At 53.7% G+C, this 22,563-nt stretch overlaps 8 protein-coding genes across 8 annotated transcripts; 3 read left to right on the forward strand and 5 right to left on the reverse strand.

Moving 5' to 3' along the window:
• Positions 1-1,461: 1,461 nt before the first annotated feature.
• KCH1 (Potassium transporter) lies at positions 1,462-4,538 on the forward strand. Its single transcript, XM_007810820.2, has 2 exons — positions 1,462-2,733; positions 2,798-4,538. Exons 1-2 carry the CDS (start codon positions 2,244-2,246, stop codon positions 4,108-4,110), a joined length of 1,803 nt encoding a protein of 600 aa, XP_007809011.2. The 5' UTR covers positions 1,462-2,243; the 3' UTR covers positions 4,111-4,538.
• Positions 4,539-4,660: 122 nt separating this feature from the next.
• Positions 4,661-6,956, forward strand: J3458_000524 (uncharacterized protein). Its single transcript, XM_007810819.2, has 2 exons — positions 4,661-5,656; positions 5,721-6,956. Exons 1-2 carry the CDS (start codon positions 4,852-4,854, stop codon positions 6,812-6,814), a joined length of 1,899 nt encoding a protein of 632 aa, XP_007809010.2. The 5' UTR covers positions 4,661-4,851; the 3' UTR covers positions 6,815-6,956.
• On the reverse strand, positions 6,890-8,731 carry J3458_000525 (uncharacterized protein; the record flags this gene model as incomplete). Its single annotated transcript, XM_007810818.2, has 3 exons — positions 6,890-7,824; positions 7,883-8,047; positions 8,102-8,731. 3 exons carry the CDS (start codon positions 8,729-8,731, stop codon positions 7,072-7,074), a joined length of 1,548 nt encoding a protein of 515 aa, XP_007809009.1. The 3' UTR covers positions 6,890-7,071.
• Positions 8,732-12,403: 3,672 nt separating this feature from the next.
• J3458_000526 (uncharacterized protein) lies at positions 12,404-13,730 on the forward strand (the record flags this gene model as incomplete). The annotated part of the gene is made up of 6 exons (XM_066116185.1): positions 12,404-12,809; positions 12,860-12,899; positions 12,994-13,030; positions 13,081-13,380; positions 13,433-13,573; positions 13,626-13,730. 6 exons carry the CDS (start codon positions 12,404-12,406, stop codon positions 13,728-13,730), a joined length of 1,029 nt encoding a protein of 342 aa, XP_065978067.1.
• A 190-nt stretch (positions 13,731-13,920) lies between these two features.
• Positions 13,921-14,986, reverse strand: J3458_000527 (uncharacterized protein; the record flags this gene model as incomplete). The annotated part of the gene is made up of 2 exons (XM_066116186.1): positions 13,921-14,807; positions 14,971-14,986. The coding sequence occupies 2 exons, from the start codon at positions 14,984-14,986 to the stop codon at positions 13,966-13,968; spliced, it is 858 nt and encodes a 285-aa protein (XP_065978068.1). The 3' UTR covers positions 13,921-13,965.
• Positions 14,987-16,718: 1,732 nt separating this feature from the next.
• Positions 16,719-18,333, reverse strand: J3458_000528 (uncharacterized protein; the record flags this gene model as incomplete). The annotated part of the gene is made up of 3 exons (XM_007810815.2): positions 16,719-17,476; positions 17,572-17,948; positions 18,041-18,333. 3 exons carry the CDS (start codon positions 18,331-18,333, stop codon positions 16,719-16,721), a joined length of 1,428 nt encoding a protein of 475 aa, XP_007809006.2.
• Positions 18,334-18,845: 512 nt separating this feature from the next.
• Positions 18,846-20,792, reverse strand: NMA1_1 (Nicotinamide/nicotinic acid mononucleotide adenylyltransferase 1). Its single transcript, XM_066116187.1, has 5 exons — positions 20,626-20,792; positions 20,456-20,521; positions 19,915-20,357; positions 19,790-19,860; positions 18,846-19,718 (listed from the first exon to the last, which is right to left on the reverse strand). Exons 1-5 carry the CDS (start codon positions 20,750-20,752, stop codon positions 19,598-19,600), a joined length of 828 nt encoding a protein of 275 aa, XP_065978069.1. The 5' UTR covers positions 20,753-20,792; the 3' UTR covers positions 18,846-19,597.
• A 952-nt stretch (positions 20,793-21,744) lies between these two features.
• Positions 21,745-22,475, reverse strand: J3458_000530 (uncharacterized protein; the record flags this gene model as incomplete). The annotated part of the gene is made up of 2 exons (XM_066116188.1): positions 21,745-21,875; positions 21,932-22,475. 2 exons carry the CDS (start codon positions 22,473-22,475, stop codon positions 21,745-21,747), a joined length of 675 nt encoding a protein of 224 aa, XP_065978070.1.
• Between the last annotated feature and the right edge of the window lie 88 nt (positions 22,476-22,563).

The following is a 22,563-nucleotide window of genomic DNA, read 5'->3' on the forward strand; positions in this document are numbered from 1 at the left end:
GCAGTAATAGACCACCTGGCCGTGTTTATTTTACAGGGTTGATGACTTTTATCGAACAGAGTGTCCGTACGGTGTCGATTGAAATCTATGCGGCATGAAATCTGGGTTCCTGAAGACGATTCCACAATGGGAAAGTCGGTTATGCGAGCGGACGACAGTGTCAGGCTTATGCTGAATAGTAAGTAATGCCTCAATGCCTATCTACCTCGGCAGTGTTGCATGGACCGGCAGACTGGGCTGCGATGATGAAACACTACGTGATGTCATGTATAAAATCCCCGCACGCATCGGCATTTTGTCAACTTGACGGCTTGAATGCGGTCACCGCGAGTTGGTGCGTCATATTCCAAATAAAGAATGTACATCCCGAGTAGCACCATATGCTTAACGTTGGATGCTCACAAGAGAAACAAGTTGAGAAGAGACGTATCCCGAAGGAGCATGCAACACATGGTCCGACGACAGTTCACGGAAGAGGCCGCAATTGGTTTGAGGGAAAAGCTCCTCGTGCTAAATCTGTAACAGCCCAGCCGATCGGACACATGAGTCGCTCTCGCGCTCGCTGTAGGGCACCAGAATTGAAACACTGGACAGTATCACGGCAATTGACAATCACCTGTCCATGTCATCAGCAGTGCTTCGTATGCAACTACAGTCGGCAGGCATGCCTTCAAAAACATCCGGCGTGTCGTGCGTAACCCGACCTGCTTCGCGGCACGCCTCGTTTTCCAACGAGGCTCGCAGCTGTACTCCGTAGTTGACAGAGAATTTCATTTTACACATGCAGGCGTGTCACACGCCAATAACGCGGGAGGTCTGCAAGGCCGGCTGCCGCCGTGAACATGCGTTTCATGATCGACGGGCTTTTTGCAAGCACGGTGGCGGCGGAGACCACGATTTGTTATTGCATTGAAACGTGCGGCGGCAAACAGACGAAGGGAGAAGTGCATGCAGTGGCCGTCCAAATCGACGGACTCGAGAGTTGGGAAGAATTGACGAGAGAGCCGCTGGCCATCTGTTGGAATGACACGGTTAAGGGTTAGATAAAGAGTGGGGGGAACAGGCGTTTGGGCGGTGGCCCAAGGCAGGCAGGCACAGGGCAGACACAAGGCAGGGCCCATGGACCCACCAAGCCAACTAGGCCAATCAGAATCCCGCCCCTTACAGCAACAGCGGAGGCTCCACCACATGCGCCTGGGCACCCTTGCAGCTTGCCCGAAACGGCCAATTGGGGTGGAGATGGACTGTTTCAACATTTGAATCTTGGTCAATTGACGCCAGGGATTCAGGTTACTCAGTACTATTGTCAACTGGTGCTTCCATAATAACTTAAGTGTTGTGCCATTGACCTGGCCGAGTCTGGGGTAGGGAGATCTTGGGCCGTCCGTCATCTGCGCTTCTGCCCGTTCCAGTCAACGAGGGACCTGGTCAATTGGAGGAAGAGGGCAGGCTGCTCACCATCTTAAACTTGACTCTCTCACCAGCCGCCTGCCTCTTCTTCATTCCAACGTGAACAAATACTCACTTGCGCTTTTGCCGCCTGCCACATCTCGGCGCGCGTCTCGTCTCGAACCCTGCACCTCAACCTATTGTATATGACGTTTGCCGTCTGCTACGCTACTTGGTGGTTACTGACTGGCCCCCGAAGTCTCGATACCTGGCCTTGAAACCAGAGACCTGCAGCGACCAGGGCCATTAAGCCAGCGTAGTTTGTATTCCGCAGGGCTTTCCGAGCGTGCCGTCTCAAATTCTCTTCTTGGTACTCTATTATTCCCTACGTTTCGTTGCTTTTGTTGCCCGCCTGGCGCAGTTTGCTTGCGACAACGGCGACTCGCTCACCTCTGCCTCTATTGTATTCTGTGACGATTGCCTTGGGCCGCAGTCATCCGTGTTTGGAAGTCATGGGCAACGTACAATAGCGGTCTAGTGCAAGACGTCTCCGTTTCGTCTTGACGTTGCCATCAGAGAGAACCCTTCTGCTCGCCGTCATATGTACCCTCTTCGAATATTATTTCATCTCTTACTTGGGAAGAAGGGCTATTCCAAGGCGAGGAGCGAAGTGTGCTGACGGCAGGACCGCGACACTGTGAAGCCCTCTCAAAGCCACCAGAACAAAAAAAAAAGCTCGCGCGAGTATCACGTCAATTTCCCTTTTCAATTGCTGAAGCCGGTTGGACCGCTGCATCTCTGGACCGTTGAACCGTTGAAACGCTGGACCGCTGGACGACGTCATCATCAACAAAATGGGCTGTGCAAGCAATCGAAAAAAGCAGACTCGAGAGTTCCTCGACCAGAAATGGGACTATATTAACCTGCAAGATTTCAAGGCCAAGGGCTGTGGCCCGGGGTTTGCGTATGGTTATTTGTGGTTTATGCTGATAATCTCGATCGCTGTCTACGCCGTCGACAGTTTCACTGCAGTGAATTTACTCGCCTTCGACCAATGGTCCTCCAAAATCGAGCCCGCTATTCCATTCAAAGTCTCCAAGTGGATCTTCTCCATTTGCATCCTACTCTCGTTTGTCAATCTTGCTTTCGAAGGTGTGCGAGCCTTTCGTGTGATGAGGCGTGGTAATGTGGCCGAATGTTTCCTCGACAGCTTAGCAGTTCGCTGGGAGTCGATCCGTTTCGGATCTGGTCAGGGTTGGAGGCGATTCTTGGTCTTTGCGGAGCTCACCAAGAGTAAAAAAGGATCCGAATACGTGGCCCTGTTCACTTACTTCAGCTTCAAGTGTACGTCTCTGCCTCGAGCCTGCTTGACTTGTCTACTTGATCCTAACTAACTTTTCACTACCAGCATGGATTCGCGTCATCTTTTGCTCTGGCCCACGTCAGGTTGTAAACGCTCTGACGTTGAGATCAGTATACGTAGCCAAGCTGGCACCAACCGCCACGAGCGTTGATGGAGCGATCCTGGGTTTCTTCGATAAGGTCAAGGTGCTGGCTTCGGAGGATTATCAGCAGGCAGTCATCTTATCAGGCATGTGTTTCACCTTTGTCGTTTGGGTTTTCTCGGCCTTATTCCTGTTGATGGCGGTGTTTTTCTACGTTTTTTTCCTGTTCCATTGGATCCCTCGTGCCGACGGTGGTTTGAGTGGGTACTGCGAGAGAAAAGTCAACAAGAAGCTTTTGCGCATCGTCACGACCAAAGTCAATAAAGCTCTTGCCAAGGGGCAAGCGGACAGGTTCAAGGCGGAATTGGAACTTGCCAAGAAGAATGGCGAGAAGGTGCCGTATCTGGATCGAGCGGCTACACTGCCGACACTACCCAACGTTCAGCCTGGTACGGATGACGGCCTTCCTCGAATGCCTACCTTGGGGCAGGATGAGAAGACGACCATGGTGCAGATGTATGCGTCTAGCCTTGGCTCACCTGGGAGCATCGAATTAAGCTCCATCGATGGCAGACGACCGATGCAACGAACTGGTACTTCTGGATCAGGCTCGAGCTACTCATCCCGGGCTCCTCTGGTATCATCTGCGGCAGACATGGCATATGGTCCATCACAAACACCGGCTACCGGCCTCCCAGACTTCGACTTGGTGAGCGGCATGGGCCCGCCAGCTCGTCCCGGTACATCCAACTCACAACGGAGCTTTTCTAACGGGCGACCTGGCTACGGGCATGTGGCAAATGGCTCAACTGGCACTCCTCTGAGAACCATTACTGCCAGCCCTGCCTTGACGGACCGCAGCTTGCCTGGGCACCCAGGTCTTATGAGAACACAAACCAACGGTTCGATGAGCAGCAGCTATGGCGCACGACCGCCTACAAGCAGAGGTAACGCTGATCCAATGGGATTTGAAACGTCATCTCTCCCATATTCACAATACAATCCCTACGATGGCTTTGGTGGCCGGGAGATGCCAGCTCCATCTTATGGGAACAGCAGCGGCCTTTTCCCACCGGTCCGGAGCGTGACTGGGCCAGCAGGGCCAATCAGGCCTCAACAAGAGGAAGCTCAGTATTATCCTCCGCAGAGAAACATGACGTCGCCAATGCCACTTAGAGGATATGCAGACGGCCAGGCCCAGGGCATGCCACCAGGCTACCGCGTAGAAGCATATGGATATGATGTCGAATCACAACAGAATCGTGGATACTATTAAGATTGAGCTAGGGTATCAGGACGTCGGAGATCTGGACCCGCTGACCGGGTCAGGGTTGCAATTTGGGATATAAAATTTGACGACATTCGTTTTTTTTTTTTAACTCTTTCCATAGGAAACAAGGCGTTGGACTTGGGCAGGGACGAAATCTACGAATGAAACTTGCGGTATATTTTCAATTTTTCCAACTTCAAAATAGATACCCGCACAAGTAGGACTAGGGTGTAGAGGCAGTTTTGCTTGGATCTTGTGCTCCATGGGTGGCAATCTTGGAGGCTGCCGGCAACAAGGTTTTATAAGACGGCGATTGATTACTCCGTCCGTACCACATTGTATAGTAAGCTGTCATCAGATAAAATACTACATTGATTCCAAAGAGCGGTTACAGTGGCGCCTAGCCCCCCTCCCCAATTGGCGCAGCTCCCGGCTTGCGAAATCTCACGGCGCAGCGACGCAATCAGCGGGGTTGTCTCGGGAAATAACTGCCAGTAAGACGCATAATAAGTTATTCATTCGCCGTGATGGAGGCGAGAGTGCTGGTCGTTTGATCCCCATTCGGCATGGCTGATTTGTAAACCGGCATCAAGTTGGACAAGTCAGCTTGCCAACAGCCAACAAGCCGGCGGCGCTCGTCTCGACAAAAGCCACTCGACAGCTGGTTTCTCATCGCATCCTCTGATGCGGAATCATTTCTGGCCCCAGGAAGGAAAGACCATGTTTCCGTAACCAGCACCTGCCTTCATGGGCATGCACTCATGCGCCTTATTAAACCTGACGTCTCTCCCACTGGTACAGTTCGTCGCCTCGCAGGGTCTTTTGCCTGCCAACCGCACACACACGATGCCGTCCCTGGCGTCGACCTTCCACGAGGGCGAGGCCGCCATGCGCGACATGCTCAAGGTGCCGCCCGGCAGCAACCCGACCGCGCCGGGCCTGCCGATGCGGTACGCCCTGCGTGTCCGGCAGTCGCCGCTCGTGGCCCTCGGGACTCTGGACGACGACGGCCGCCCGTGGACAAGCATATGGGGCGGCGAACGGGGTTTCGCGGCGCCCGTGGCCGAGGGCGTGCTGGCCTTCAACAGCGCCGTCGACATGCGTCACGATCCCGTCTTCCAGGCCCTCTGGACGAACCGGGGCCACGACGGCATCGTGCGGCCCAACGACGGCCGGGGCAAGATGATGTCCGCCCTGTCGATTGATCTCGAGACGAGGGACCGCGTCAAGCTCGGGGGTGTCATGGTCGCCGGCGCCGTCGCGAACAAGGGCGCCGTCCAGGCCGCCATGGTGGTGACGGAGAGCCTGGGCAACTGCCCCAAGTACCTCAACAAGAAGGAGATTGTGCGGCACGACCCCGGGGGCGCGCAGCTGGTGAGCGACGCGCTGCCGCTGCCCAAGGAGGCGCTGGACCTGTTGTACAAGGCGGACAATTTCTTTGTGTCGAGCACCAACGGGGAGACGATGGACACGAACCACCGCGGCGGGCGCCCTGGCTTTGTGAGAGTCGCCAGGAACGAAGGCTCGCAGGTCGAGCTGGTGTACCCGGAATGTAAAGCCCCCCCCCATCTGCGAACCCCCTTTATTCGGAGTCATGTTGCTGACGGCGAGACAAGATTCCGGAAACAGGCTGTACCAGACGCTGGGGAACCTCAAAGTCAACCCCGTGGTTGGCGTCGTCATACCGGACTACGACACCGCCAATGTGCTGTATCTCACAGGCCGGGCGGACATTCTCGTCGGCCGGGAGGCGGCGTCCCTGCTCGCGAGGACGCAGCTCGCCGTCAAGGTGACCGTTTCCGCGGCCCGCTTCGTCAGGGCCGGGCTGCCCTTCCGCGGCGTGCAGGGAGAGTACTCGCCGTACAACCCGCCCCTGCGACACCTGGCTTCGGAAAAGGACGACCCTCGCGCCGTCGACGACCCGTCGGTCCGCTCCGACGTCACCGCCTCCCTCGTCGACCGGCGGGTGCTCACCCCCTCCATCAACACATTCACCTTCAAGCTCTCGTCGGCCGGGGGCCAGGCGCTGCCAAAGTGGGAGGCGGGTCAGCACGTGTCCCTCGACTTCGAGCCCGAGCTGGGCTTCGGATACGCACACATGCGCGACGAGGACCCACAGAGCATAAACGACGACTTTGTCCGGACCTTTACGGTGTCGAGTCCGCCGGGCTGGAGAGACGGCGAGTTCCAAATCACGGCGCGGCGCCACGGGCCGGCAACCGGCTTGCTGTGGAGACGGAACATCCGGGCGCCGCTCGATATCCCCGTTCTGGGGTTCGGGGGCGAGCACAAGTTTCGGCTGCCCGTTCAGAAGGGCGAGCGGCCGGTCTATGTAGCCGGGGGCGTGGGGATAACGCCGATTCTGGCACAGGCTAGAAACGTCTTGGACGCGGGCGTGGAACTGAGCATGCTGTGGAGTTTGAGGGGGGAGGATTTGGGCCTCGCCGTCGATACGTTTGCGCTGATTCCTGGCCTGGCTGGTGTGACGAGCTTGTACGTTACGGGGACGCAAGCCGATGAGGCGGTGGTGCAGAAGCTCAAGGGCTTGGGATTGCTGGCTATGGAGAGGAGGAGGCTTGGGGCGGATGATGTAAAGGCGTACACGGGGGAGAATAGAAGGTTTTATCTGTGTGCTGGGCCGGCATTGTTGGCGTTGCTGACTGGGTGGCTGACTGGTGAGGACGTGGTTTGGGAGGATTTTGGGTATTGAGTTGATGAACTTGAAGAAATCTCGTCTATACATGATTCTGCGAGCGTCAAGAAGCGAATGTTTCAGCGTGTAAAATCTCCCCAAAATATCGTTTATTGAATGTCTTGCCTAATACTACGACCCTCTTTATTTGCAAATAAACGCCGGACCCGTGTCTGTGAGGACTTTGGTGTGTTTTACGCACAAGTACGCCATATTGAAATCGTGGTGAATACAACAAATGAAATCCAGAACAAAAAAGTCAGCGACCGGGATTTTTAATGTAATCCACTCTCTCCGGTTTCCGCCATGTACTTCTGACAATTGACTAGCATTTTGACTTGCTCGCTAACCTCCTCCAATCGACCAATGACCTTGCGGTTTCCATCCATGAATCCCAAAATCGAATAGGGGATATTGGTGTCTGCACAAAATTCCCTGACCATGACTTGAACCTTTCGAAGGTTGTGGCGAGGAACCCGAGGGAATAGGTGATGGATGGCCTGGAACTGCAAACCACCGTGGATAAAGTCCAGCCAGGCGGGACAGTCAACATCGAGAGTGGTCCGCAGTTGCCGCTGGGGGAAGGATTCATCCTCTCCCAGGTCCGAGGTGGACATTCCCCAGTGCGAAAGAGTTATCTGGACATGTAGAGGCATGGTGACCATGTGGGAGATGAGAACAAATGCCACGCGGATGGTCCAGGTAGGAAGTGTGCGCCAAAGGAGGAGGTAGCCAAAGAGGAACCAGTAGCACATCATGAAGGTAATCTCGGTAGGACGAATCCACCAGGCCTTGCTGCTTCCGAGAGAGGATGATTTGGAAGAGAGGACGTGGAGCCATGAGAGAAGGTAGAGGTTGAATCGGGCGATACCCATGACTGGGTAGTATGTGTACTTCTGGTAGGGAATAAGGAATTCCGCGGCGGCGTCCCACACAAAGGTAAAGTCATAGTAGCTTGAGCGAAGGGATTTGAAAAATGATGGACATGTGGCGAAAAGGGGGAGGTTCTGAATATCAGGATCATGTTCCTAGATGTTACGGTTAGCAAGAGTTCCAAGTAGGGTGCGGCCATGGACAAGGGCATACCGGCATGTTTGTGATTAGATGATGAACGTTATGGCTGCTCTTCCACCAGCCCATGGATAGGCCACAGCAGAAATCGGCGATAAACAATCCAATAAGCGTGTCAACAGAAAATATAGTCGTAATAGCTCGGTGACCAGCATCGTGAGCAGTAAACATAATTTGGTGCTGTGACTTGTCAATCTACATGACCAATGGTAACCGAAATGGAGAGCAACTAACCCAGAAGAGGCCGAGGAAAACGGCAGAAGTCATGTACCAGCCATGACGGAGGGCGTAAAGGAAGAGGCCAAACAAGGTTGTGTAGCGGGCCATCTCCTTGCCATACTCAATGTATGGACAACTGTAGAGGCCCTCATCTTGGATACGACGGTGTAAGAGTCTATACTTGGCAGCAATAGCTCCTTGGACGTCCGAGTCCAGAGAAGGAAAATCCCTGCTGTCATTCAACTTGCCCTGTTGTATGGCCCATTCGGTCCATTCCTCGGGGTTCAAGGCAACCTGAGCCTCAGCAACCTTGTTACCGTTGACGGTTTTATTGCCTTTGACGATGCCATCCCGCATATAGCTGGCCTTGGCGCGTGGGACGGTCCGTTGTTCCAAGGTTGCCTGGCTCCCAGTTGCATCAGGAGAGGGACTTGATCGGTGGGACTGGTCGCGTGAAGCAACTCTGCTAACACCACTGCCGTAGCCCTCATCCAGGAAGTCCTTGTCTTGATCTAATACTTGAATGTCCGATATGTCCGGCACGTTTTCTGATTGGGTTCCTGTCTGGGACAGACCTCCTCTGATTGGTGGTGTGCGGTTGGTCCAGGGACCCATTGGCTTCCGGCCGATCCGGTATGCCTTCATCGTTCGTAGTGTGCGATCGGTGTGGTACCTAGAATGCAGGGCATCAGTCCACGAACACTCATGTATTTTGTGGTGAGGAATGAGCCTGTTGTAATGCCATGTGCGTTGTGCATGAGCCCCATAAGCCACGGGCCGCCCATCTCACTTTTAAGCTTAAGACACAGATCTGACATGCTGGATGCTTCGTTGGAGACCCTCACCAGCTACGACAAGGGTAGTCTAGCATCTTTGGTCCGGCACAGCACTAATAATAGCGCTCCACGAATGTTCCGAAATAATACAGCAACAAAACTCTTTTCGTAGAGAGCGGGAAAGCAAGTCTAAAGAAATAGGGGCGTATTACGCTGTTATCTCATCTGTGGCATCCCGCCCGACCATGTGCAAAATTGCAAGGCGACCACCTGGGTGCCTGTCTAGCCACGAATTGAGGCGAAGAACATATTCCTCGAAGATTACAATGATGTCTCCATCAGCAATCATGGCATCCACCGCCTCGGGAGACAAGATCTGATCTCGGCTCATTTTTTGCCGGCGGTATTGTGTTGCAGTCACCACGAGGTGATGCGTCGTCTATGAAGATCGTTGCGGCTCGTTGGGAATAAAGAAGGCGGCGAATCGTGGGACAATCGGTTGAGGTTTGCAAAAACGAATCCAAATAAATTTCGAGAGCCGTCGTGTGCGAGGAAGTGTAGAGAGAGTTGAGGGCTAAATTGGAAAGGGGACCGATTCGAGGGAAGGAGCGAAGGAGCAGAAAGAATGCAGAATAGGGCACCTTCTATCCTGCCACAAGTATGGTCCAGATTGTGAACAATGGAATAATGAGGGATTGAAAGATTCAACAACAAGTGAAACTAGTTGACGTTGACGGCCATTGGAGAGAATGCAGGGACTCTGAGATAAAAAATCAAAACACAGGCCACCGGGTGCCATCATCTTTTCTAGAATCCATGGTGGATAGCGGCGCCAGGACCCTGTGTCCTACCCAAATTCGATACGCGTGTCCATGTCCCTCTCTGCCTTTGGACCACAGAAAAGGAGCTACTATACGATACGCCATAGCCAAGATTAAGATCCCCTTTCCTGTTTCTCAGAGGATCCAAGGGTCGATGGGCTAGGGACCTCGCCTCTCTCGCGAACGCCCCGAGGTGGATAGGGGTGGATACGGTAAACGCACCCCACGCAGTAATGGAGTTACTGGCGCAAGATTGACAGGAGTAAAAACACGCGTACAGTGTCCTTTTATGGATCACGAAGAAGCAGTGAGAAGCAAGGATGTCATGACCAGACAAAGACAAGGTCCGCATGATACACCCCACAATGAGAGGCTCAGATTATCGTGGCCAGACTGCGCCACTCTGTATGTGCCGTCGTCCGTTGCTCGGTCTTGCATGGAGGATGAGGGACGAGAGAGTCGTCCCAGCTCCCAGGTTCCGACTTTTCAGTGTCCCTATTAATGTTTTGCCCTCCGGGTCCGCGTATCTACAGGCGTTCTCAAAGACATAGACTGACGAACTGTGACTTGTCGGTTGATAGTTGGGTAGGGAAAAGCTGCTCGTACAAACACGGTCAAGGTTCGAATGAGTATTACGTACAGGCATTGTCCAATTGACGCGCCTGCCTACTTAAGTACACTTGTATTTAGAGCCAGGTGCCTAGGTACTCGTGGATTTGCGGTAAATGCTTTAGGTCATGTGCCCGCATGGCACTCCGTAGCACGTACGGTTTGGGAAGGAAACTTGAAAAGACAAATATCTTGGGAACAAAGGCCACGTTACGGCACAATACTGCACATGATGATGCTCCGTACAGTATTGACAACACAATAACCCCGCACACATTCTAACCCCAGGCAAATACGTACTCATGTCCAGCTCGCCTGCCTCTCTGAGCAAGCCGCCGGGGACGTTTGACCGAAGTATTGGCCGCCTTCATCTGAAACGAAGGGTCCAGATCCACCAACCACGTATGCTTGTTCCTGGAATGGCGAAGAGGCTACACTCTCTCATCGCCCTGAGCATTGCAGGGACCAACAAGTCAAGCAACTACGGAGTGCAAAGTCCCCTCCCACCAAATATCCAAAGGCTAGCCGCTCTGGTCCGGGCAGTCTTTGTGGCGTTTTAGCGGCAACGTGTCAAGGTGGATTCGAGGCGGATATCACCGTTAAACCAACCATCAACCAGGGAGGGAAACTTGGGGAACCGCAATTACTCGCAAACACTCCACTTGTGTGTTCATCAACGGCTCCTTCAATAGGCACATGGCGTTACCGAGTGATATATTGTCTCTTTGTTGGGATGATTGATCCACTCTCAATGGCAGTTGGTCGAAGGCCGCACAGCCTGCATCCTACGAGAAACACCTGACCCGAAATCTCCATGGCAAATTTTCTGTATCCAAAGGGGCAAAAATGGGAAAGAGGGCGGAGAGTCAAGGTACTTCGGCACGGAGTACTGTATCCAAGAACGGTTGCAAATTGCAGACTGCTTTTGTGCGGGCCAACGTCAAGTTGCACGACATCGCGTTTGAGCATTGGCCCCGCTACTACGACCAACATCCCTAATTTATCCAATGAATGCTTCTTTTGAGGGCAAACAAGAAAAAGAGGCCGAAAGATGTGTGTGTCAAAGCTTAATTGGACACTCTTGAGACGTCAAATCATGGTTATTTTGCTTTCGCCTATTGCACCCATGGGTCGCCACAACTCCTAATCCAACTCCTCCGTTTGATAAGGAAGTTTTCTTTCTTCCCTGCATCTTCCCGCGGTCTGCATACATCGGCCTGGAATGTTTGATTGCACCGGCGCCTCGAACCCACATGCCATATCTAGCAGCCGAGATTCTAATGCCTGGGTCCCTGGAGAATCAATTGCTTATGATTTCTTTTTTTGGTCAGTCCGGACGAGACTCAAATGCCATTCGCTAGTTCCCAACCAATTTTCGGAATGGGTGGCATCCTTAAATATGTTCCGGCCGGATGGAGAGCTGGAGAGTCCAGGGATCGGTAGGGCTAGTACCCCCTTCTGCCCGCCGCCAAGTTGGTTGCACATACTAGTACTATTAACATATCAATCAAATGACTGGGACAGGGCTCGTGGTTGATGTGCTTGTCCAAAGCGATCGGGTCTCGGGAGGCACCTCCTGGTCCGCCTGCTAACGCAAGTTCTGATGTGGACTAGGTGCGACTGAGGAGGGCGAGTTATGCACTGGTAATAAAGTATCCCGCATCTAGCTTACTCCACGATTTGTTTCGGCCTTGGTGTATCTGTGGGTTTTTGGCTTTGGCAAAGAGGTATTCCAAGAGTATGACATGCCGATTTTTCAAGCTCATGGAGCCATGGATTGGATCATGGCCATGGCAGCGACATTTTTCATCTTGTGGGTATTCGGCTGTTTCAGCGTCGCCGAACATGAACAGATGATTTATGGTAAATTGAGGAGATTCCCAGCTTACTTAACATTTGCTGCAGGTCGACCTCGGCCGGCCCCACGAGCGAGACGCGCTAAAACCGCGGATGGGTCAACAGGTGCAGCCAGCACCTCGACCAATGACGCAACATTTGAATCACTCGCCCTTGCCCGTGAATGAATGAATATCATACGTGTCCAGCACGCCTTAAGTCCATCAATTTCGCGGAAAATAAATACGTAAGCCTGCCGGAAATCTACATTCGAGATGCCATCTCGCAAAAGATCCGCTCCAGATCAGAGCACTGATCGAAGACGGTCTGGTCGCTTATCCGCCTCTGCACAGAAGAGCTCTTACTTTGAAGACTCGGATACTGGATCAAATGAGGATAAAGCTCCCGTGAAGAAACAACGCCGAATCTCTGGGAAAACAAAATCAACCTCAAAACAAGTGGAAGAAGATCAGTACGTCCAGGAGACTGCGGATGAGCATCATGAAGATGAGGAGGAGGATGACGAGGAGAGTGAAGACGCCCCGAGAAGGGTTGAAATTATACCGCTGCAGAAGATGAGAGATACCGGGGGAGTGGAATATGAAGACCACAAAATACATAAGAACACATTGCTGTTTCTTAAAGACCTAAAGGCAAATAATAAGAGGAGCTGGCTAAAATGTGAGCCGATGGGACCTGGACGAGCTTGCTATTATGCTTACACTCTGCAGCTCACGACGACGAATACCGACGGGCTCTGAAAGATTGGCAGTCTTTTGTCGAGGACAGCTACACAGACGATAATTGAAGTGGACGAAACAGTTCCCGAACTGCCTGTCAAGGACGTCATCTTTCGAATATACAGGGACATTCGCTTCAGCAAAGTCAAGACGCCATACAAGGTACGCCTAGTCCTCGGCAATTATCAAGGTGGTTACTTATTGCGCAACAGCCTCACTTTTCAGCTGCCTGGTCACGGACAGGCCGCAAGGGCCCCTACGCCTGCTACTACATCCACTGCGAGCCCGGGTCGTCATTCATTGGCGGCGGCCTGTGGCATCCCGAAGCTGCACTCATCACGAAGCTCCGACGCAACATTGACAGACACCCAGATCGATGGCGTCAGACTTTTAATGAACCTCTATTGAAGAAGGTTTTCTTCCCGAATGTCAAGGCGAATGCTGGTCCAGAAGCAGTAATCAAGGCCTTTGTGCAGAGAAATCAAGAGAACGCGCTCAAGAAACGACCGATGGTGGGATGACTCGGAGACTCTCGTAACATTGTAAGACGCTAACTGGACTCAGGGTTATGAGGTTACTCATAGGGATATTGAGCTGTTAAAATTGCGCAACTATACGATAGGCGCAAAGATCGACGCCGACATGCTCGCCAAGGATACTGCTCAGCAGAAGATAAAAGAAATCATGCGCGGTCTTTCTGGATTTGTATGTGCAAGGAAACTCAGTGATGCTGTGTTGTGACTAAACGCTTGTGCAGGTCTCGTTCTTGAACAGCATAATTATGCCAGACCCTGCGATTGATGGGGATGATAGCAGTGACGACGACGAAGAAGAAGAAGAAGAAGAGGAGGAGGAAGACTAATAGTAGGTTTGTGTGATTGGATAAAAATTCTTGGATTGTAACTGTATTCTTCTCCCCTATTTAATATCATATTCCTCGTTGAGGTCATTTCCAGAATGGGAAGTTGGAAGATATTATACTTCAAAATTCCTCCTCAACAGCTTCGAAAACGTTCCATTACGCATTTTTCTTAATTCATCAAGCGGTATCAGCCAGCAAGCCGATTAAAATTACGAAGCTCAGTGACATCATCAGATCAAATCTTTTCCAAACCCGGCACTTTGATCGAACCAGTCGACTCGGACAGCTTGGACAATCTCTGCCCCAGCGACGATGCTATCGTCCCCGGCTCCTTTCTACGCTCACTTTTCTCCGCCTGCTTCCCCCCAGATGACTTATTCTTCCCCTCCAAATCCTGCTTTGCCTCCTGATACATCTCATCAATGATGGCCGCCTCAGCAATGGGGTCCAGCGGACAATCAGCCAGACAAAACTCCCGCTCACGCTGTTCGATGTGCTCCCGCACGGCTTTGAACTCATCCTGGATAAACTTCAAACGCTGCGGCATGCCCGATCCCTTCAGATACGTCAGAAACCCGGCAATAATGGTATTAATGGCCCCAAAGGCAGTGACGGCGACTCGAGAACCGTCGGCGGCACCGAGAGCCGTTAGCGACGCCGCAACAACGATTTGCGTGCCGAGGCAAACGTTGACGATGGTGTTGTACACTTTGAAACCGCGGGCTGCTTTTCTCTCGGCCTTGATAACACGAGGGTAGATGCCCAAGTTGGGTGCGGCACGTTCGGCATGGCCGTCGTTGGAAACTGTGGGCACGGTGTCGATGCCCGTGAGGGAGCGGAAGACGAGCAGTTTGTCTCGATGAGGCACGAGGGCGTTTTCGTCGGTCGTGATGATGGTGAGGGGTCTGTTTGCGCTGGCGGTAGACTCGAAGGTTGCTCGGCGTGACACGGGAGGGAAACCCTTCTCTTCGTGATCGAGATTGGGGAGGGCTTTGGCCAGAACCCAGCGGGATGCGCTTCTGAGCACTTTGCCGGTACGGGATTCGTGAAGATGGAAGTCTTTGCTTGCTTCTGTTTCTGCCTAGAATAAGAAACGAAAGCAAAGGAAGCCTCGAAGCTCGGATACAGGGAGAGAGAGCAGGGATCAAGTTTCTCGAGAGGACAGGACAATCGTGGGACGAAACATTCCAACATATCCCCCATATAAGTCCATCGACAGCTGACAACCCCCTGGGCACACCATCCCCCCTCTTCATCACAAGTAGCAGGAACATTTACAGAAAGCTCAAGATAATATGAGACCAGATGTGACGGGCTGCATGTCTTGCCCAACTCTCAGGTGTCGGAGAATTCGGACAAGAGTTTCTAATTAGTATCTCCCAGTGACCATGGCTCGCGTACCATGCTCAGCCCTGATTCTTGCCAACGTATCATATCTTGGTCTGGAGCAAACATCCTCCAGCTAAATACACAACCCAATGAGGACGTCTTCCTTTGGATGTCTTCTCATTCGTCCAAACGTCCGATCAGCTTCCCAAAGGGCTTGCATTTTGTCTTTCCGCCCGTGCAACACGCGACACAATACGGAGTACTTGGGTCAAATTGTCCCCTCACCTGCACTGAAGGACGCCGAAGATGTACAACTCTGAAATGCCGTGTCGGGGTTGTCGCCAACTTGCAGCTATGCCTTTCTCGGCACCATGGCGGTCAGCTAGATGCCAGGATGAGATATGATGGGCACTAATGGCGTCCACGGCAGTGACCTGATGTTCCCGATGTTCATGTATGTTGATGCTGTGAAACTGTCGCTTGAGTACGGGGCAGAGACAGAGTCAATAGGTATCGACGATGTGGCGGCAGTCTCGCCCCTTGGACTGCCATGTGTGAAGATTTGGTGATGCTTGATCAGACACCCTCGTGCGATGCATGCTGACAATTTGCCTAGAACCTTTTTTTCTTTTTTTTTTTAAGAAAAAGGGCTTCTTGTTGGCGACGCTGCATGCATGTCTCTGCTGCAAGAGGGCAAATAGTTGGATCAATGCTTCTCATGCTGTGTTCGGCATCAATGAGAAATCCCACCCGCCAAAACCCATGCGAGGGCACGCAGCACCGAGGGAAGATACGCATGTACAGTTTGACCAGTGCGAAAGGAGGCAACCGAAGCAGCTGCGGGAATTCATTGGGCATTTCAACCGGATACGGCCATGTGAATATGCTTAGCCCGTGAGCTGTGAGCGTCCATGCATAAAAAGCGTCAATCACCAGGGAAGCCCAGGAACTGGAGGGCTGAATAAGTATTGGTCGCTGCTACTGAGTAATTTATTGCTCTTCGTTTATAAGCCCTGCGCAGAAGAGGGCAGAGACCGGGGAATACTACCCGACTCTTGCCTATTTTCATGATATCCCATCACCCTCCGCGCCATGACATAAAAGCTTCAGGGTTGCCTCCAGACCTCACGAGGCTAATCTACATGGACACCGACAGCTGCAGCTCGAGCATCCATCACGCGCAAAAGTTCAACTTGGCCACGCTCGGGTCGTGGTCACTCGTCTGGCCATCATAGTTCTGCCAAGTGTTCAGGTGCAGGTGCTCGACCTGGGCATGCCTGGCCAGCCCCTTGCTGATGTACATGTGGTCCAGGGCCTCGCTGTTCTGGTCAAACAGGTACGTGTAGCGCTCGACCTCGGCAAGACCAGCGGCCTCATCGGCGTCAAGCAGGCCGGACTTGGAGGCAAACGTCGCAACGGGCTGGACTTGCGTAAACTCGTTGAAGTCGCCAGCGGTGATGATGCGAGCCTTGGGGTCTCGGGCGAGGATCTGGGCGATGAAGTTCTAAGAAAAAGAGCGTGAGGCCATCAGTCCATGCCCAAGGGAAACCCCAAAAAGGGCAAGTACATGAGCATATATATGTATGGTAAAGACTCACGGCAGTTAGTTCCATTTGTCCGGTTCTCTTCTCCACGCCCTTATTGACGGGGGGACGCGGGTCACCATGCAAGCCGGTCGAGCCGCCCTTGCTGCTGAAGTGGACGTTGATGGTGAAGAAGACCTTGTCGGGACGCTTGGCGGGCTTCCACATGGCCACGAGCGGCTTCCGGGTGGCCTCGAAGTTGGCGTCGGACTGTCCGATGCGGCCGGGGTTGTACTTGATGGACGGGCCGTCGACTACGGCATTCTCGTCGTTGCTGCCTCCGGGGTTGGGCTTGTACAGCTCGACGGTGTCTGGGCGGTACAGGTAGGCGCAGCGAATGTTGCCGCCCGGCTGGCCGCCATCTTGGCCGTCCACGGGGGCTACCTCGGACGAAGTCGTACCTGACGCCCGAGGTCTTCTCGATGCCCTGCGTCAGGGTCGACAGGGTGAGGTTGGCCGAGGTGACGCCGTCGTCGACGGGGCCCGAGTTGTCCTGGACCTCCTGGAGGAAGATGAGGTCCGGGGTGCGCAGCTTGGTGACGATCTGGGAGACGACGCTGGGGAGGTGCGTCGAGTTGGGCGCCAGGTTCTCGGCGTTGTAGTCGGCGACGGTGAGGCCGCTGCAGTGGGCGCTGCTGGTGAGCGACGTGGCAGGGTAGTCTGGCGACGAGGGCGTGATGGTTTCGACGGCGGTCAGCGGGAGCACGCGGTATGTGCCGAAGGCGTTGTAGACGACGCCCGTGACGTCGCCTATGTAGTCGCCCATCTTGGTGTCGGTCGGGTTCTTGGAGCCGTCGAGGGGGGTTCCAACGACGATGGCTTCCGGGTTGGCATCTACATGGTTGTTTCAGCGCCACGTCCCATTGCTGTTGTCGTGGTTTTTTTCACGCGAGGAGGAGCGCACCAAGGTGAAGAATAAAAGGACTCACCTCGGTCGAGCATAGTCAGGCCGCCGTGGCCGTTGATTCCCGTCACAGTCCAGTTCCCTCTCACCCACACGTCGCCATACTGGTTCGGCCGACTGACAAGATGGGCGTTCTTGATGGTGACCAGCTCGCCGACCAGACTCTCCCAAAAGTCCAAGCCATAGGCCGTAGGGTCCAGCACGGGGTTGGAGGTGGTGATGGTAGTGACGGCATTAGGGACGCCAAAGACGCCGCCCTTGTCAAGACTAGAATACTCCTTGTTGGGAGGCTGCAGGGTGTCGACGCCGACAACGAGCGGCTTGACCTGGTTGCCGGATGAGATGACAACGACGTTGGCAGGCTTGGTAAGTTCTGTGAGGTAGATGTAGTTGTTGTTGGAGCTGCAGAGGAAGTCAGTTGCGCGTTTCCATGTCGGTTTTATTTTTAGGGAAGATGAGAAGATGAAGAAGACGAAACGAAACGAAAGCCATACCGATACTCCTGGACCAGTCCGTTGAGGGTAATGACATCCCCCGTCCGGACCTGCTTCCCAACGGCGCTGCCAAAGACGAACAAGCCCTCGGACGTGGCCGGGTCGCCATCCGGCTCCGTCGAGCGCAAGTAGATGCCGTTGGACGCAACAGCCGTCACCAGGCCCGTCACCCCCGTGACGTTCTTGTCCTTGAACGGCGACAGGAACCGGTTGCCGTTGATTTCGGCTATGGTGACGGCCGCGACGGCACTTGCGGCGCCGAGGACGGCCGCGACACAAGTAAACGACTTCATTGTCCCGCCTACAGGAGCATGAGACAAGGTGATTCGGGCTTAGACAGGAAGAAGAAGGATCAGGGTCCCGCGTCCCTTTTATCTGCCCTTCCCAGCCCGGTACTTGGACCACGGCGGCCAAGGACCACACTAGCGACCATGTATGTATGCATGGTGCTCTCCAGCTTCTGCTCTTCTCCTGTGCCCAATGGCCCCATGTCCGCACGAGACGTTGGACGGCTACATGCCGTTGTCTGGGTGGTAGCTGACGACTGATGTCAGAGGCCGCAGGTCTTGGCGAACGCTCCAAGCTGGACAAGGTCCCAGGCGGCGCTCCTGTTTGGTTCAAGATTGAATTCAATGGTGTGGGGAGGCAAAAAGCCCCAAGCCCAGTGGCTCCCCGCGGTGGCCCTGTAGACGGCAGCCATCCAGGCACGTTGACCTTTGTGCTTGGGCGCCCGCCGGGTGTGGCTTCCATGTTCAAATGCTCTCATGGCTTCTTTGCTCCCATGCACAAGCAAGAGACAAACTATCGAAAAACTAAAACAACCGCCAACCGTGGTCCCTGGAGGAAGCCTCTTTTGCTCACCGACTGCCCGTCGCCAAGCTGGACTTTTGTGTGCGATCCGTGTATTACGTTATTACGTGCTGCGTCAAACCGGGCAAGACATGCGCCGGCTGTTTTTTTTTTATTCCATCATTGATGCCATGTTGTTTGTCTTCGGTACCGAGGAAGCTGATTCAGCTCGGCGCAATGGGCTCAGTGCGATATACTAGCTCACGGCCCCGAGACTCTATTCCTTGTAATGCTTGTGTATACAGAAAACACCCAAAGCAGGATCCGCCACCCGTCGCCAACGACATCACTAGCCACGGCACGCTCCTACATGCTTTGCTTGCACGGCTCTCTGAATTTCTCCCGTTCCCCATCATTTCCCACCGTTGTATTGGGCCAAAATGATCCCAGCAGGCCACTTGCACGGCGCTGCATTTTATTCTCCCTTCATTCATGTCATATGCTGACGCTTTCTCGCTGAGCTCGCAGTCGCTCACGGCACAACAACAAAACAAGGAGAGAAAAAACGACTCCTCCCAATATCCGCCTCAGTTCGTAACTGACTGGGCACACCACGCAAAGTAGGATTCAAGACAAAACGCCCCTAGACAAATGTGCAAGACCAAACAAACAGAAACCCTCCATCAATCATCAACTTAGCAGACAGTAATTCGACGATCAAGGCCTTCCATCTAGTACGCAAGCCGTCCCGACCGTCGCCGCAGTCCGTCAGCTAGAGCTAGGTCCGGCACTCACATCTGCCTTCTCCTTCCCCTTGCTGCCAGCGGCAAGGTCCAGCTCGCGATACAGATTATGTTCGTAAATATAATTAATGACATTGTCCGGAATTCTGTACCAGGTCAGTAACCTCAACGGCGGCCGGAAATACAAGGTGAGACGGTTCCGGTAGAGCCCACATACAAATAATCGATACTCATATCTCGCTTCAGTAAAAGTCGGACTTTTGTACTTGAAATGTCGTTTGTCACAACCTACAGGCATTCTGTCAGCACCAGCGCAACCGTCATGGCGGAGTCAAAATTTACCTGTCGAATGACGTGGATATTCTTCTCCCAAGGCTTCAGAGCCGCCAGAGCCGAGTCAAGTTCGGTCCCTGTTCGTTCCAGGACAAAGACGCCAAAGTTACCCAGAATATGGTCCACATCCTGGGCATCCCAGATGTCCGGGGTGCTAATGGTCTGGATTAAATCGGCGCCGGCCAGCAAGACGATTTTGGCTGGCTTACGAGTGCCGTCAGAGCACTCAACGCCTCCCATGACATGATTGATCTCGTAGTCGAAATGATCCAAGACGCGGGCAGTGGGAATATAAGTCGGACTCACGGCCTCCCAGGGATCAACCATGAGCCATTTGGAGGTATTTTCGGCGGCGATTTCGCACATTCGAATTCGGTGATGTGCGGGTGCTAGACCCTTCTTCTTATAGGCGTCGGACACGGGGGAGAGGTAGCCTCCAATAACTTCGAATCCTGTCATGCCGCATGAATTAGCCATGTCAATACCGTGCTGTCCGTATGCCCGTCGACGTCATTGCAGAGATAGAAGAAAATGCCGAGTGCCTGCTCACCCTCATTGCGTGCATGGTCCCGCGCCATGGGAAACATGCGCAAATGTAGAAAGGTAATTGGAGAAACTGGGAGGGGGGATTGAATTGTCAGTTTGGTATTTCTCTCTCTTTTTTTTCCCCCTCGTTCCTCATATTTGCCCGCACATGATGAGCATTGTGGTGGTACTCACAGGACCCGCAAGCTACCAGGACGAGGGGCACTCGACCGGCGTCGCATGTGCGCTGTAGCCGGTGGGAGGGGAAGACGTAGCCCTCCTTGGGAGTCATCTTTTTGACGTAGGGGAAGTCGGACGCCATTGCGTGATGGAGTCGCCGTCGCAGCGACAGGTTAATGAAAGGGCGGATGGAGTTGCTGATGCGATTATGAATGGTTTGGCCGTAGGGGCAGCGATACTGCCGCTGTCAGCACGCGGCGCGGCTAATGCCTCGAGGCCTCGGATGCAAACAGCGGGAACCGAACCTGCTCGGCGTTTGCAGCCAAGTCGGCTATGCGTTGCAGACACAAAGCTGTCTAGGAGTCCGTGCAGAGCCAGGTCGAGGACTCGGCAGCAGGCTGATAGTATGCAAGTGGTGGTGTTGTTGTTGTTGTCGTCGGCGGCGTGCGTGCGCTCGTTGGGAATTGAGTGGTCTGCAGAGTGCCTGCGGCGGCACCAAGCACTGCGGGATCAACGGTTCATCAGGCAGCCCGCAGGCGCAAATTTCGACAGTCAAGCAGCGGCGTGGCTCTCAGCTGCGCAGGGCGAAAGGGGGGCAAAACGGCGACAGCGCAGTCTGAGGCCAGACAGAGGTGCACAGGCGGATGCGGATTGCGACGATGTGTGTGCGGATGATGGCTGTCGAGGGTAGACGGAGACGGAGATAAAAGACGGAGTAGGCAGGTGATGGCGATGGCGATGGCGATGGCGGGAAAGTCAAGTGGAAGGCGTCAGGCAGCACTTGCCAACTGGTCCTTGCCCGCCTGCAGGGTGCCTGGGCTCACGCTGGCTGCTCCAGGTGGCTGGTCAAGCTGCACCAGACATGTGCTGGTTAGCGAGCCCACACGGCCCAAAGCATCATCAAACATCACCAAGTGGAGCAGCGAGAAGCGGGGTCATACGGTCAACTCGAGTGCTCTAGCCCCTCGTCCCGTTTCGGCAAAAAGTCAAACCTCGTCTTGCGCCATCAATTGACGCAACATCTCTACCCGCCTCGAGTTAGCATTTTCCGATCGTGTCGGAGTACATGTCACGTGCAATATGGCACGGAGAGTACAACCCCAACCAGAAGTAACCACAACACCACAGTATATCTCACGCCTTTACGCAACCATTGCCAAATCGCCTACTCTGCACATTGATGCACGTCCCCCGCTGCGTATCTTGGCATTCTGACTCAAGCAACTCGAGCACATGCTCCTTGTCCAAGAGGGCCAAATATTCCGCTACTCTCAAGTCAGCAATTACATACCCAAAAGTATCATGGAGCAAGGAAACGTACCTCCAACCCTCCACTCCGTCTGCAACGCTCTGAACCCTTGGACAATCTGCTTGATGCCATCCAGCATGGTCCGATTATCAAACTCCTTGTAAAAGCACGCACACTCAATGGCAGAATAATACATGCTGTGCCCGGGTACAAAACTCACACTCGGCCTCACTGCCGGCGAAGCAACCATGTGCTCCATGTGCCGTGCTATCCGTGGCACCAAAACACCGCTGAGATGCTCCATGCCTTGTATAGACAGCTGCTGCGCTTCCGCCTCTAGTGCTATGCGCTCTTGGCCAGCGGACCTGTTGCTCTCGTTACATGCGTACTGTGTGTAGAGCAAGTACCGGGCCGAGCAGCATATCGACAAGGCAGTGTAATTCATGTCCTCCACGTCAGAAGAATCGGGACTGGGATACCCCTCTCCTTGAAAAGAGTCGGACGGGCCGCCGAGACTGGTGTCCAACGCCACAAGCGCTTTGTGAAGATGCAACGCCTCCGAAAGAACTTCTGTAACGTCAGTGATGGCCATCTTGCAGCGATTGATGTGGACCATGGTCTTGCCCAGCACATGAGCTGCCTGGCATGTCCTTGCAAACCTTCCGATGGAATTGGCAGCGTGGAACGACTGTGCGAGTACAGGT

Source organism: Metarhizium acridum (assembly GCF_019434415.1).
Source record: "Metarhizium acridum strain ARSEF 324 chromosome Unknown scaffold_1, whole genome shotgun sequence".
Taxonomy (NCBI): Eukaryota; Fungi; Ascomycota; class Sordariomycetes; order Hypocreales; family Clavicipitaceae; genus Metarhizium; species Metarhizium acridum.